At 45.0% G+C, this 15,868-nt stretch overlaps 1 protein-coding gene across 3 annotated transcripts in view; it reads left to right on the forward strand.

The window, feature by feature from the left end:
* WDR59 (WD repeat domain 59) overlaps positions 1-15,868 on the forward strand; it is a 117,155-nt gene that overhangs the window by 22,956 nt on the left and 78,331 nt on the right. For all 3 annotated transcript variants that reach the window (XM_079907189.1, XM_079907190.1, XM_079907188.1), the window contains exons 6-10: positions 1,986-2,023; positions 5,806-5,894; positions 9,833-9,949; positions 13,348-13,425; positions 15,590-15,746. In XM_079907189.1, the coding sequence (XP_079763315.1) occupies positions 1,986-2,023; positions 5,806-5,894; positions 9,833-9,949; positions 13,348-13,425; positions 15,590-15,746 (479 nt within the window). The remainder of the gene's footprint in view (positions 1-1,985; positions 2,024-5,805; positions 5,895-9,832; positions 9,950-13,347; positions 13,426-15,589; positions 15,747-15,868) is intronic.

Consider the following 15,868-nt stretch of genomic DNA (forward strand, 5'->3'; position numbering starts at 1 on the left):
GGGAAGGCCACACAGAGAGGGCACATCATCTAATTGGGTACCACCATGAACAGGTGGAGCTTGGTCTTACTGGGAACACTAGGGGCTGGTGTACCACTCCCTCCTCAGAGGTGTTCCCCTCCGAGGGCTGAGGAAGCGGGGGCGCCGTCACTGTCAGTCATTGGTTGAAGGCTGTCCCCGGGGGCCTCAGCTCCCTGGCACTTCAGGCCTGTCACAGAGGTTTGCAAAACGGGCTTCAGCAGCCAGGGAAATCCCGTTGTCAGAGAACCACAGGTTCTGGCATTTGGAAGTCAGGCTGGAGCTTCCTGAAGTGGCAGGTGACGGTGGGGGCATTCTGAGGGGTACAGACACACACGTGCTGCAGCGAGCAGTGCTCCAGGACAGCTGCTTTGCTCTTGGTGACGCTTCGCTTCCCCTCTGGAAAGGGGGCTGAGAGCCACCTCGTAGAGCAACTCTCCACGGAGCAAAGAGTGGAGGAGCGCCCAGCCCAGGGCCTGGCGCGTCCTGAGTTCTTAATAAACATCCATTCCCGTTTCTCTTTGTACAGCAGATTCCTTTCCCCGTAACCGTTAACTAGAGGGCCTGTGGCCTGTGGAGTCCCCAGAAAGGACACCCTCTCCCCAGCCAGGCCACTCTGCTCCCAAATGGCGGTGACTTTGTGATGCTTTACACTGAAAGGTAAACTGTAGGCAGAGGACAAGCCAGGTATTGAGGTTTGACTGACCAGACAGACCAGGGAAAGGGATCCTCAGGGAGTAAGGATGCACACAGCTGACTTCACCTGCATCCCATGCAGGTTAGCGCTTCCAAGGTGACAGGTCTAAGGGCAGCGCCAGAGGAGGGAGAAGGAGCAGAAAATCCAGGGGAAGTGGAAGAGAGGGGCTCTTAACGAGCAAACCGCCCCCTGGGAGCTCTGGGGCAAGCGTCCCTCATTTACATGAAACAGTTGTTTTCATAATTTAAAGACTGAAAGACACTTGAACTGACTTGCCTTCTCAGGTCTTCTGAACAGTAAGCCAGGGCTGCAGATTTGCCTTGTCTGGCCCTCCTAGCCCTAGGGGGCTGCCCAGTTCTGTCATTTTGACCATTCGTGGTGAACGGTTGAGTCTCCCATTGTATCCAGGAGTAGTTTAAAAAAATAAATAAAATCGTGGTAAAAGCCACAAAGCAAAATTTACCATCTTAATCATTTTTAAGAGTGCGGTTCAGTAGTGTTAAGTATGTTCACATTGTTGTGCAACAAAGCTCCAGAACTTTTTCATCGTGCAGAACTGAAAATCTGTACCCATTAACCAACTCCCCGTTTCCCCCTCCTCTCAGTCCCTGGCAGCCACCACTCTACTTTCTGTCTATATGAATTTGACGACTCTAGGTACCACATGTAAGTGGAATCATACAGTGTTTGTCCTTTTGTGACTGACTTACGTCACTTAGTATAATATCCTCAGGGTGCGTCCATGTTGTCGCTCATGACAGTATTGCTTTCCTTTTTAAGGTCTAATAACAATCCGTTGTATGTAGAGACAGTAGTGTATTTATCCGTTCATCAGTCGTGGACACTTAGGTTGCTTCTACCTCTTGGCTGTTGGGAACACCCAGAGTAGTTTTCCAGTCCACCTTGGCAGTGCTGTTGGTTCTTGCAGAATTACGCCTCCACGACTGTCCCGTTGTTCCACAGGAGAAATGACACCAGGAAGGGGTTCCCTTGGCTCTCTCCACCCCCGCATCAGAGTTACCCAGGCCACGCCAGGTCGTGTAATTTGTTCTCTGTGGATACAACTGTATAATTGGAAATTCTTAGCCTCAGCTGAAGAGGCTGAGAAAGTTCATCTCGCTGGAGGGAGACAGGCTTCTCTTTACACTACTTTTTAAGCTCCTCACATTCCCACTGAAAGGAAAGTGAAGAAATGCGAGCAGCGGGAGAAAGGCACCAGGTGGATGGGGGCAGGTGAACGGGCTTTTGACTTCTGACTCTTATGTTTCAGAGATACACGGAAGCCGACCGTTGCACTGTCTGCTGTAGGTGAGTGGACGCCCCCCCGGCGGCCTGCATTCCCTTCCTTCCACTGCTTCGTTCCCACTGACCCCCCCCGTCCCCCATGCCCCAGGCTCTGTCCACGGTCGCGTGGACCTGTAAGGTCCACATCACAGGGCCCTTCTCCCGCTCCTCGCAGAAGTTAGAGTCAGGACTGTAGAATGTGGTCAGGAACTTATTTCAAAATTCAAGGGCAGGAGCCACATTGGTTTGTTTTTAAACTTTTTCTTGTGGAAACTTTCAAAAGTGTGTAAAACTAGAAGAGGATGAATTGCCTTGTGTTCGTCATCCAGCTTGAACATTGTCGACAGACAATCTTATTTCCTCTTTCACCCGCTAGTCCACCCACCCCTACCCCTATCCCCTTTGGGATTATTTTGAAGCAAATCCCAGGTGTCGTATCATTTCATCAACAAATATTTCAGTTAAGTATTTTTAATAAGAGAAGAATCCTTTTAAAAAAAACATAACCACAATACCATTAGCATACCTAAAAATATTAACAGTAGCTCTTTAATGTCGTCAAATATTTAAGCAGTATTCAGATTTCCCCAGTAGTCTCAGTAGTTTTGTTTTTTGTTCTCTTTTTACAAATTATTTGAATCAATCCAAATAAAGTCCGTATTTATAAGTGGTTGATATATTTCTCATCTCTTTCAGTTGGTAGGTTTCTCCTCCCTTCCCTTTTTTGGTTTGTTTGTTTGTTTTTCCTTCCCTGCAGTTTCTTTACTGAAGAAACTGCGGTTTCCGCACAGTCTAGATTATACTGATTGTGTCCCCGTGGTATCATTTATGGGCATACTGGGCATACTGAAACTTTGAAATCACTTTCTGAGCTACCTGTTTTCATCACTCTGTTGGAATTTGACTCTTTTTGCAGTGCTGCATTGGGCCTGTTACAGAGTATTCTCACCACTTCCTGAGAGTTGAACTTGGGCATAGAACCGGTATACCTTGCCCACCATGATGAAGCCCAGCCATCAGTATTCTATTTTGGCCTCCTTGATCAAAACAGATCATATTATCTGTCTCTTAAATCCTGCTTTTTTGTATCTTCTTGCGTCATTTGAATTCACATTTGGTGTTTGCTCCAAAATGATCACATGATTCTTCTTTTTATCCCCCTGCACCCCAGCACCTCATCATTTGAAGGCATTAAACATCATGACTGTATTAAGCAGTTGGTCGGTTTGTTCTGTGAGGTTAGGGACCACGTCTGCCTTGTTCAGGGCTGCAGACCAGGGTCAGCCTAAGCGCCTGTCCTGTGGAGATGCTCTGGGAGTGTTTGTTCCATGGATGTGGAACTCAGGCACCTGTGTCGCTTGTGCTGAGTGCTTAACAGCTGTGCTGGTGCCTCCCTCACAACCTGTGCACACACACTTGTAGGCACTTATGACCTGAGGCATAGAATGGCCCACAGACGTGGTTGCAGAGGACACTGAGCTGAAAGAAACTACTAATGGTCTGTGAATGTCGCAGTCATCCATCCCTGACTTTGTTGTTTCTACTTGCAGGCTTTTAAGTTAGATGGCTTATAGAGGACCTCTAAAAAGAAAGATTATTCTAATTGCTTTCTTTTGGGAGTCTTTCTGAAAAAACAGAGGTAGGAGACTTCTTTCTTTTTTGCACCTCAGTGAGGTCTCAGTGGTGGCAGAGCTCTCATTCCCTGAGAGGTGCAGCCCGGGTGCTGCGGCTCCCCAGAGCCTGTGGTCCTCATCTCTCTGTGAGCACATTGTTTATACCTTGGGGTAGGGGGTCAGTAAGAGCATGTCCGTGTGTGCTCCAGAGCGCTATCTGTTTCTGAGAGCTCTTATGGTCTGGGAGGTCTCCGTTTGACCCTGGTGTCACAATCCTAATAAAACACATTGAATTAGGGGGTTCCCAGAATCCTCTGGGAGGCTTCATGTTCTGATGGACCACCTACTGGGAAAGGCATATTTTCTTGGAACTTATTTTTCTTTTCTTTTTCCTTTTCTTCTGGTTTTATTGAGATATAATTGACACACAGCACTGTATAAGTTTGTGTACAGCATAATGATTTGACTTACGTACATGATGAAATGATGACCACAGTAAATTGAGTGAACATCCATCATCTCATTTAGACACAACATTAAAGACATAGAGAAAATTTTTTTTCCTGTGTTGTTGAATTCTTTGGTAACTGTCACGTGGAGACGGAGCAGTATTTTTTTTTTTTAATAAATTTATTTATTTATTTTTGGCTGCGTTGGGTCTTTGTTGCTGTGTGCAGGCTTTCTCTAGTTGCAGTGAGCGGGGGCTACTCTTCATTGCTGTATGCAGGCTTCTCATTGCAGTGACTTTTCTTTGTTGCAGAGCACGGGCTCCAGGCGTGCGGGCTTCAGTAGTTGTGGCTCGCGGGCTCTAGAGTGCAGGCACAGTAGTTGTGGCACACGGGCCCAGTTGCCCCATGACATGTGGGATCTTCCTGGACTGGGCCTTGAACCTGTGTCCCCTGCATTGGCAGGCGGATTCTTAACCATTGCGCCACCAGGGACCCTGGAGCAGTCTTTTTTTTTTTACACACTTTCTCCTCTAGCTGATATCATTTCTTGCAAAGAAACTGGGTCTCCTAAGTAATAGGAGACCATCCTCCAACTTCAGGGTCTCCATCATTCGTTCTTAGGTGACTTAAGGTGCCTTGTGTCTCAAGGAAAAAAAAACACAACAAAAAAACAAATAAGCAAACAAATACCCTCACCAAAACCAAGCAAGGGTAAAGTCTGGGCCTTACTCTATTTCCTGTTAGGTTCTGAGTCCTTGCTTCCTGTCTCATACTCTGCGGTTTCTTGGTCAGGTTGCTCTCCAAAGTCCTGGATCCACTGCGGTGTCCCCAAGTAATAAACACCCACCCAAAGGGAGAGGGTGTCAAAGCAGAAATGTCATGTTTTGTCTGAGCAAAGAACAAGAAGAGGTGGAGGGAGAGTCATCATGTGGTTCTGGTTTAACATCATCATCGTGATTATTTTGAGTCAGCTGGAAGTGCTGCTATGCCCCAATTTTCCACCCGTCTCAGCCCCTTCTGGCATCTTCCAGTATGCCTCCTCTCTTATGTAGCTCTTTTGTCCCCGTTGTTGTTACCTCTGTGTTCTGGCAGAGGACTGAGTTCACATGGTGCCAGGAGTGTTCCCTTTCCCTGTCTCCACGCAGGGCCACGTGTAACCGCTTGCTCATGGGGAGATGAGAGTGGGGGTGGGGTGCAGATAATTTTCTGAGGGCAGAATTGGGCCACACTGGGGCTTATTCTTCAGCTGAGCCTCATCTGGAGGCTGTGTTTTTCCAAGACACTCCCTCCCCCAGAAACGAAACCAAAAAAACCAGTGTGGGAAGGAGCAGGCTTTGAGCTGAGGCTCTTCTGATTGGGAGCGCAAGCTTGGTGTCCAAGAGGATGAAGGGCCAGGTTGTGTGATGTGTCAGTTACCAGCCAGCAGAGCCGGGCTGAACCGCTGCTCTGTAAGAAACTGTATTTCCCTGCTGATTCTGCTCGGAGGTAACCTGAAGTTTTTTTTTTTTCTCCTTAGTGAGATTATTTCCTCAATTAGGTGACTCTGATCCTGTTCCCATGTGTTAATTCATTTATTCTTTGGCTTCATTTTCTCCTTAACGATGGAGCTGATGCAGTCCTAGAAGCTTGAAGAGTTCTGTTCTTACTCATCCGGAGCTCATTATCCAGCTCCCCTGGATAAGCTCCACTCTGGTGCTGAAGGCGTTGAGGGCAACAGCTTTCCTCCCCTGATTTTTCTTTGCAGCGGGTGCCTCACAGGTCAAATGGAATAAAAAAAACGCTAATTGCCTTGCCACCAGTCATGACGGGGATGTACGGATATGGGACAAGCGGGTAAGTAATCTTTTTCCCCTCTGAGAGGATCTGAAGAGGATGCTGTGAATAGCAGGACTTGTTTTGAGAGACCAGGGTACCCTGTGCAGCCTGGTTAATTGCCACGTTAAGATCCTAGTACCAGATGACATTTGCTTCCCGATCAAACTGGTGTTGATGGAAGATAAGGGAGTGAGACATTATGATCAGTGGTTAAGAAAACGAGCTTGGGGAATTCCCTGGCAGTCCAGCAGTTAGGACTCTGAGCTTGCACTGCAGGGGACACAGGTTCAATCCTCGGTCAGGGAACTAAGATCCCGCAAGCTGCGTGCTGTGGCCAAAACAAAAAGAAAAAAAAAAAAAGAAGATGAACTTGGCCTGACCTAGGCTAGCGTCCCATTTTGCTGCCTCCTGATTATGATATCAGGTGAGCCACAAACTTTTCCAAGCCTCAGTTTCCTTTTCTTCAGAATAAAGATGATAATAGTGTGTGTGTCCCTGAGGGGGTCAAGCCTGGGGGACCAGATACTATTCTAGAATGGTCAGCAGGCTTCACATTTCCTGCCCCAGATTGCAAAGTGAAAACTCATTGTTCTAGGACATATACCATCTAGAATTAAATCACTGAGGCAGGATACTTGGTATGCTCAAATCTTCCCTTGGAAGTCTAGCTGTGCCGTCAGCCTCAAATGAGCCTGCAGAGGGTACGTTCTCCCTGCATTAGCCCATGGACCTGAGAGGCATGAAAGAGTTGCAGGGTTCTGGGCTGCTACTGTAATGGCAAGTCTGGAAGTTTGATATGTTGGCATCAGTGAGAACAGTGATGCAGGGAAAGGGCCTCTTCCATGACTAGCTGCCAGACGACTGGGTAAGAATGCAGAGAGTGGTCGACTTCTGTAAGATCTGGGGTGTAAATTCTGCTTCCTGCTCTGTGAAACCTGCCTTCGTGGGGAGGACCTACTGTTAGTTTTCCTGGAACTTGTTCAGGAACTGTCCCAACTGGGATGCTGACTGTAAAGTCTCAGCCTTGCTTCCGGCTGCCCTGCTCCCTTCCCCTTCCAGCAGGGAATAAAGTCATACAGTTGGAGAGGAGAGGGAAGTGAAGCAGAGATTGGGAGGCTGCTGGTTTGGGTGCCAAGACCTGCTGGGAAAGGGGTGTGCCGGCTGAAGCCCTTGCTTTAGGTGGCTTTTAGGTGACAAGGTGATTTTATAAGGAAAGGATGGATGGTGCATCCTCTATACGTTAGTTTTATCTCTGTCCCTTTAGTCCAGTCTGGTAATAGTCATTCTTCATCCATCTTTATTTCTTCAATTGGCAATTGGTTTTATTCATATTTGGCACTGGTATAGCATTTAAATATAGTAAATGGTTTAACTAAAATGTTTGGTTAATTTGTAGTACTTGTGTATTTGCTTTAGACTGTTTTCAGAGCCATAGGCAAAATAAACAATTGGGTATTTAGCCATGAGCTCGGTGAGGACCTGTTTTCCAAAACAGTAGCTGTGTTCCTTATCTTGTAGCAATGTACTGCTGAACTGTTTCTTTCTAGCCTTCGGATTGGTCTACTCATAACCCTGACTTCCCTTAACGAACCTTTTATCTATTTTGTTTAAAGAGCTTTAACTTTTTCTTGGCTATTAATACCTAGGACTTCTGTTCATATGGATTGTAAAGCTTGTTGGTTGTCATTTCACTTCTCTGGCACTTTCTAGTATCAAAGCAGGACTATTGGCAGCAAGCATCACAGGCTTAAGAAGGTGTGGTATCAGTGGTAATGTTGGATTTTTCACTCAAATTCGTGAATGACTAGTAATACTAATATTTCTTTTTTTTTTTTTTTTTGCGGTACGCGGGCCTCTCACTGTTGTGGCCTCTCCCGTTGCGGAGCACAGGCTCCGGACGCGCAGGCTCAGTGGCCATGGCTCACGGACCCAGCTGCTCCGCGGCATATGGGATCTTCCCAGACCGGGGCACGAACCTGTGTCCCCTGCATCGGCAGGCGGACTCTCAACCACTGCGCCACCAGGGAAGCCCAATACTAATATTTCTAAGTGTTCATTATGCACAGGCATTGTTCTAAGAACTTTATGTGTATTGATTCATTTCTCTTTATAACTAACCTTTAAAGTAGGTAATATTATTACCCCATTCTACAGCTGAGTAAACTGAGGCACAGTTTGTTGCCAGGATTTAAATTCAGGGAGGCTGGTTCTGGAGATTACACTGTTAACCTAATAGACCAGTGCTGATTACAGAAAGTAATACATGCTCTTTGTTGAAAATATAAAAGAGAAAATAAAAATCATTCATAGTCCTGCCCCAGAGACAAATGCTAATATTTTGGTGTTTTCTTTTCTTATGCTTTTTTTTAAAACATGGTTTATCATATCATATGCATAGTTATGCATACTTTTTTCATTTAACATTACAACAAATGCATTTCCCCTGTGTTATAAGCTCTTTCTAAGTATAACTTTTAATGGCTACATCATATTGTATCAGATAGCTGTACAATAATTGGTTCTAACATTTAATTATTCCCCACTTATTATTCATGTTGTTTCTGGTTTCTAGGTGTTCCAAATAACACCAAGATGAACATCTTTGGTACCTAAAGCTTTTTGTGAATTTAGGATATTCCCTTAAGAAAGGAAGAATTTTAAGTCTGTTGATAAAAATTGTCCAGTTTTTTTTTCCGAACAGGTTATACTATTTTATATGTATACCACCAGTGACAAATGCAGCCTCACTGCATTGAATATTATTTATAAATATCTTCTAACTTGATTGCTAAAAACAATCTTTTAATGTTTTAATGTATGAATATATTTCTGAGGTTTCCTTCTGAATTTGTTTTATATATGCTTATTAATAATGTATTGTTTTCTTTTGTGATGTGTGTTCATTCTCTTTTTGAGGTCTTAGGGCTTGATCATTTTAAGCTTGGTGGTTTTCCGATATAGAGAACAAACTAGTGGTTACCAGTGGGAGTGGGAAGTGGGGAGGGGCACTATAGGGGTAGGGGATTATGCGGGACAAACTATTATGTACAAAACAAGCAACAATGTTGTGTTACATTGTACAACACGGGAAATAAAGCCAGTATTTTATAATAACTATAAATGGAGTATAACCTTTAAAAATTGTGAATCACTGTATTGTACACCTGTAACATATAATATTGTACATCAACTATACTTCAATTAGAAAAAAAAAAGATTAGTGGTTTTACCCCCAGGATTGGGGTTGGGTCTGTTTAGATGTCACAGCCCCTCTTTGTGGGTGATTGTGAGGAAGGGGAGCAGGAATTGCAGACCACGGTACCAAAGGAGAAAAGCATCCACTACCTTGTGTCCTTCATTAAGGCCGTACCTGGAGCCAGAGCGGAAGTAGATTAGGCTCACAGGCCCATATTCAGAGAATGCGTGAAGGAGAGCTGGAGAAGTCTTCTGTCGTTTGTTTTCAACAAAACAAATGGAGGGCTTCCCTGGCGGCGCAGTGGTTGAGAGTCCGCCTGCCGATTCAGGGGACACAGGTTCGTGCCCCGGTCTGGGAAGATCCCACATGCCGCAGAGCGGCTGGGCCCGTGAGCCATGGCCGCTGAGCCTGCACGTCCGGAGCCTGTGCTCCGCAACGGAAGAGGCCACAACAGTGAGAGGCCCGCGTACCACAAAAAAAAAAAACAACAAAGCGGAGTTTCTTAAGAGTAGAGATGGTCTCTGGGAGTTCTTTGTTGTTGTTTTGGCTGCGCTGTGAAGCATGCAGGATCTTAGTGTCCCGACCAGGAATCAAACCTGCGCCCCCCTCCAGTGGGAGCACGGAGCCCTAACCACTGGACCGCCAGGGAATTCCTCTGGGAGTATTTTTGTATTCCCACTTGGCACCTAGCAGACTGTTATATGGTGGACACTATGAGTTCCTTCTGAAGTGACAACTCTCGTTGCTGATCCTGTTGCAGAAGCCCAGCACAGCAGTGGAGTATCTCGCAGCCCACCTCTCCAAAATCCACGGCCTGGACTGGCACCCAGACAGCGAGCACATTCTTGCTACCTCCAGTCAAGACAACTCTGTCAAGGTGAGCGGCATCCCCAGGGCAGTTGGGGGAGCGTGTTTGGGAGGCATCAGGGGTGTGTCAGCACTTTCTTCAGAAGGAAATTTGCAGTAGGTTAGCATGGCCCGTGTTTCAGGGGTGCATGTGCTTTTTGGGGAGCTGGGCAAGTACACCTGGTTATGTGGTCCAGCGGGAGTGATGTAGTAGCACGTATCTGATATGGCTCCTGGCATTTGTTCAGAGGCTTTTCTTCTTCCCCTTGGTGAAAGGAAGTCAGAGACAAAAACATCTAGAAAGGAAAAGAAGTTTACTTGCCAAGAAGTTGTCAGGAAGTCCCATTTCAGGACTGGCTCATCAAAATAAAAACACAACAGATAAACAAATAAAGGAGAAAAGCCCACATGGTCATTAAAGTTATCAAGTTTACCATTAGTCTGGGGTGGAAAAAGCAATTTTCTCACGTGATTATCACATCTGCACAAGTTAGGACGTCGTCGATCATCAGCATTTCCCAAGTAGAGATGGAGTTGTTTTATTAGAGATTCTCTAAGTTACAGGAGATGCTCAAGGATTTATGTATGTCGGTGACCCTATTATTTTTGGTTCTCTCAGTGTTTCTTGTTTGTTTGTCCTCTCTGACTGTGGGATGTGATATGCACCCTTGTTCAAAAGGATGCAGGGCACAGAGTTAGCCGTGCCCCACAGTTCCTGCATATGATCAGGTCTCTGCCTGGAAGGACAGAGATTTGATCGCAGCAATTTGCTTAGCAGCTTTAGGATTCAGCTTCAGCAATTTAATGCTTTGTTTTATTTACACAGGCATGTACGTCTTTTTGGTATGGTTAGCAAAGCTAGAATCGTACACTCAGGCTTAAAATCTAACTTCTCTCTGGAGGTTTGTAAATCCCCTGGGGCTGTAATTTATTCTTATGTGCCAACAGTGGTTTTTCTGTTTGTTTGTTTGTTTGTTTTGGATTTAAGTGTTTGTCCCCATACCCCATCAGCTTGTTTCCCAACTTCAGGAACCAGTAATAATCCGATTCACCTCCTTCTCTTTCTTTGAGGTCCCCAAGTTTGTCAATATTCACTGACAACTTTACTACCCTTGAGGCCCGGATTCCATAGGTAATCAAATAGAAACAGACCAGTTTCCACATGTGAAACACAGTCCTTATTCCTTACTAGTGGGCTTAGCTTATGAATTAAATGAGATTTTGGGCATGGTATTTGATTTATTCCACTATACCCTGGTAGGAAGACAGTTTTTACTGAACATATACAAATAACATAATTGTAAAAAGTGAAGCAATTTAGAGGCACTTACAATAGTCAGCCATTGTTTTTAGTAATTGGTTGATAAGGCTCAATGCATGCCATTTTTTCCTACATAATCATTTTCTTTAGTTTATCTGACAATTTATTAGCTTATAATTTATAACAATAATTTTCATTCTATTTGTCTTTTGTGAATTCTAAGGGGTCTGCTGGAACAAGATACCGTTGAATGAGTTTCACTTCACTTTGTAGATTGTAAACTGTAAAACTGTTGTATTGAGGGTTAGAGCTAGATCAAGAAGAAAGAAAAGGATTTTTCTTCTATGGCCATTAAAAATAGAAGATGAACTGTAATGAAATTCGTTCATGTCAGTTTGGATAACCAATTGTTTTTTTCCTTATCTTGGGGTAAGCAGGCTATTTTACAAAATTGCCATCTTCCAGGCTGAGTCCTGGAAATCCAGACCCAGTCCCCTTGTGCATTCTGACATGTTCGTGGTATAAGGGGAGCCATATTGAGAAACCCGTACCCAGCGGCTGTTCCCTGTGATGTCAGCAGTCAGGAACCTGGTTCTTGACCGAGGGTCTTCCGACATTTCTTCAGAAAAATTTCTTTTTGATCCCTAGCTTGGAGCAGAGGCCTTTGGCAATGCTAAGAGGAAAGCAGAAGTTACCTATGGATAGGAGGCAGCATGGCTCTGGTTAACTTATTATAATAACCAACTTTATCACATTGAAATAGACTGAAGTCCTCCATTCAACTATAATGTAATCATTTCATAAGACCCCATCAATGATGGCCTTGAGAATAAGAGCTTTTTTTTTTTTTTTTTTTCCCGGTACACGGGCCTCTCACTGTTGTGGCCTCTCCCGTTGCGGAGCACAGGCTCCGGATGTGCAGGCTCAGCGGCCATGGCTCACGGGCCCAGCTGCTCCGCGGCATGTGGGATCTTCCCGGACCGGGGCACGGACCCGCATGCCCTGCATCGGCAGGCGGACTTTCAACCACTGTGCCACCAGGGAAGCCCCTGTCACCTGTTTTTGACAATAGTTCCTTAATACCTGATAGTTCAGAGTTTCATTCAGTCTTGGCCCTCCTGCCTTTGGTGCTCTGCCATTTCCTGCTTTCATGGCAAACGCTTGAGCTCTAAGTGTGTTTGTTTTTCTGTTAAAAGCATAAACGTCTCTAAGCCTCAGTTTTTGTCTGGCTCACCTGTGTGTTCCCTGCACCTTCCGTGTTGGAGTGGGTGGAAGAGTGGACGTGAGTGGTTGGGCCCCAAATAGTCGCACAGTCACCTTTTTGCTGTGTGGCCTTGACAAGTTACATCGTTTAGTAATTTAGCTTCCACCCTTGAAAAAGAGATTCATAACACCCACTGTATGATTGTTGTAAGGATTAGATGGGATGAAACTCTTAAAGCTCTAAGCATCTGTCTGAAATGCAGTCAGCAGTCAGTACATTTTTAACTACTAGCAATAGCGGTAGTTAATTTAGTAGTTAAATTACTCTATGTGGTGTGAAGTGATACAGGATGAAAAGTTGTCACTCCTACCTTTCAACTATGAAGGTAGTTTAATAGGCAGACTGGCAGTGATCTGCCTCAAGGAGTGATCCTCATGTGTTCACAGAAGTCTTTGTTTCTCCTATAATGTTTCTAAGTGTGAAAGGGGCATTTCCTGTGTGTCTCTGTCACAGGAGCATGGCCATGGGGGCTGATTCAAATGCAGTTAGAGGACAGAAGCATGGAATTTGAAGGCTAGGCTTATTTCTTTTCTGTTTTTTTTTTTAATATTTATTTATTTATTTGGCTGCATTGGGTCTTAGTTGTGGCACACGGGATCTTTGTTGAGTCATGGGGGATCTTTCATTGCGGTGCACGGGCTTCTGTCTAGTTGTGGCACTTGGGCTCAGTAGTTGTGGTGTGCGGGCTCTCTAGTTGTGGCACACAGGCTTAGTTGCCCCGCGGCATGTGGGATCTTAGTTCTCCGACCAGGGATTGAACCCGCATCCCCTGCATTGGAAGGAGGATTCTTAACCACTGGACCACCAGGGAAGTCCCGGCTATGCTTATTTTGATAGTTGAGTTTTTTTTTTTTTTTTTTTAATGGCATTTATTTCACAAATTGTACTGCTTTCTTTCTTCCAGTTCTGGGATTACCGCCAGCCTCGGAAATACCTCAATATTCTCCCTTGCCAGGTGCCTGTCTGGAAGGCCCGATACACTGTGAGTGAGATGCACTACCTCTTGCTCTGAAACATTATCTAGGTGTTTTGGACAGAAGGGGCCAGGGACATTTCCTCTTATTTTTTTGTGAGACAGTTTTCTCCTTCTGTCTTGGTTTAGAAGTGGGACAAAGGTGGTAATGACGGCATAAAAGCTGTTACCTATTTAAAAATTTGCCCTTGGGTCGTTGGGTGAGACTCTCTACTAGAAGTGCTAGACTAGCTGGGCTGGGGAGCTGGGCAGTGTGAAGGTGGTCAGTAAGGGAGGGGAAGAGGGTAAGCTGGAGGGTTGAGAGGCTGGAGGTCAGTGGATCGTGGTGGAAGGAACTCTGGCTTTAGATTCAGAAGACCTTGGTTTAGGGCTTGGCAATGACATTTAATTTTTTTCTCCAGCTTTACTGAGATATAATTGACATATAACATGGCATAAGTTCAAGGTATACAACATGTTGATATGTTACACTTACATATTGCCAAACAGTTACCACTGTAGCATTTGTTAACACTTCCATCGTCACATAATTACCATCTCTTTTCTGCAATGAGAACATTTAAGATCTACTCTCTTAACTCTCAAGTATATCATATGATGCTATTAACCATAATCACACGCTGTACATTAGATCTCCAGAGCTTATTCATCTTATAACCAGAAGTTTGTACCCTTTGACCAGCATCTCCCTGTTTCTCCCACCCCCAACCCCTGGTAACCACCGTTCTACTCTGTTTCTATGAGTTCAGCTTTTTAGATTCCACGTATAATGATATCATACAGTATTTATCTTTGTCTGACTTATTTCACTTACCATAATGCCCTCAAGGTCCATCCATATTGTGACAAATGGCAGGGTTTCCTTGTTTCTTGTCGCTGAATAATATTCCATTGTATATGTACCACATCTTCTTTATTCATTCATCCATTAACGGACATGTAGGTTGTTTCTATATCTTGGCTATTGTGAATAATGCTGTAATGAGCCATTTAATACTTGTGTGGCCTTGGTCAAGCCACCTGTGTTTTTTGAGTAATAGTTTCCTCCTGTGTCAAACATGAATAATAGTGTTTAATATCCCTTGCTCTTTTTTAAAATTGTGATAAAATTCCTTATTTTTAAGTGTCCAATTCAGTGGCGTTTAGTACCTGTACAATATGTTTTCCCTTTGGAAAAAAAACATGTATGAAAATGCTGTATAAACCACAAAATGCTACAAGTATAGTGGATAGGCTGTTACCGACCTTCCAACTTTGTTGCCAGATGGATAATTGATCAGAGCTAATATATTTCCTTCAGTGTCAACTTGAAAGGGAGCACAGGGATGAATGGAGGGATCTTTATGCATTAGGCTGCCACCTGCTGCGTCATGGCGTGAAGAAGAGAATTGGGGTATTACTTGGCCTTCGCATCTGGGAGCACTTGGGAGGAAGTCAGGCTTTGCTCTTGTGAATTGAAATACTTCTCTGGATTAATATGTTTGCTTTAAAAAGCAAACAGGAAAGCTCAGGAGTGCTGCCAAGAGGGCAGGAGACAATCAGTGTGCTCCTAGGTGGCCTTGGCTTAATTCCTTAAAGAACAGAGTCTGCCTGTCAACCAAATGAGCCCCTTAGCTACCTCGCAGATCGGGTGTTTATGAGTGGAAAGTGTCAGTCCTGAAATTGGAAGATTTTCCTCTGCAAAGCTGTGGTCTTGCGAGCAGTGGGAAGGCGCTGCTTCACCTGGATGGTGTGCTTCTGGTGCATTTCTGCATGGCGGGGTTTGTTTGCTGTCTGGGGTTACCCTCAGTGTGCTTTGCACGCTCATTCTGGGAATGTACTCGATAACTCTCAGAGGGAGCTCGTGGAGAGGAGCCGGGGTGTTCCCGTGTGCAACCCCTAGAGCCATTTGCTTCTTTTACATTAAAAAGCGTTCTTCTCCAAGTATTTGGCTTAGCTTTATTTTTTACTTGCTGTGGTCCCTTCCATCAGCAAAGGGAAAAAAAAAAAAGGAAAGCAAATGAAAAGTAGATGTTGACGGTCAACTGATGGTATTTGGAAAAATGTTCCCCAGGTGGGTTGGGGCCTCCCGTCAGCCAGTTTATTTTAATTAGGCGAGAATTCCAACGTGGGTAACTCAAGACTCGGCGGATTCTCCCTGGAACAATGCCTGCTTTTCCCTCTTCTTCCACAGCCTTTCAGCAATGGATTGGTGACCGTGATGGTTCCCCAGCTGCGGAGGGAGAACAGCCTGCTCTTGTGGAATGTCTTTGACTTGAACACGCCGGTCCATACCTTCGTAGGCCATGATGATGTGGTGCTGGAATTCCAGTGGAGGAAACAGAAGGAAGGTGGGTGGGAGGGAGACCGCCAACTGATTTCCTCCTGAGCCCTGCTCACCAACAGCTCCCGTCGGGGTGGGCCCTGTGATCGGAGGGGAGGATGCAGGAACAGGGCTGGCTTAGGAGCGGGA

The sequence above is a fragment of the Stenella coeruleoalba genome, assembly GCF_951394435.1.
Source record: "Stenella coeruleoalba genome assembly, chromosome: 20".
NCBI classification, from domain to species: Eukaryota; Metazoa; Chordata; class Mammalia; order Artiodactyla; family Delphinidae; genus Stenella; species Stenella coeruleoalba.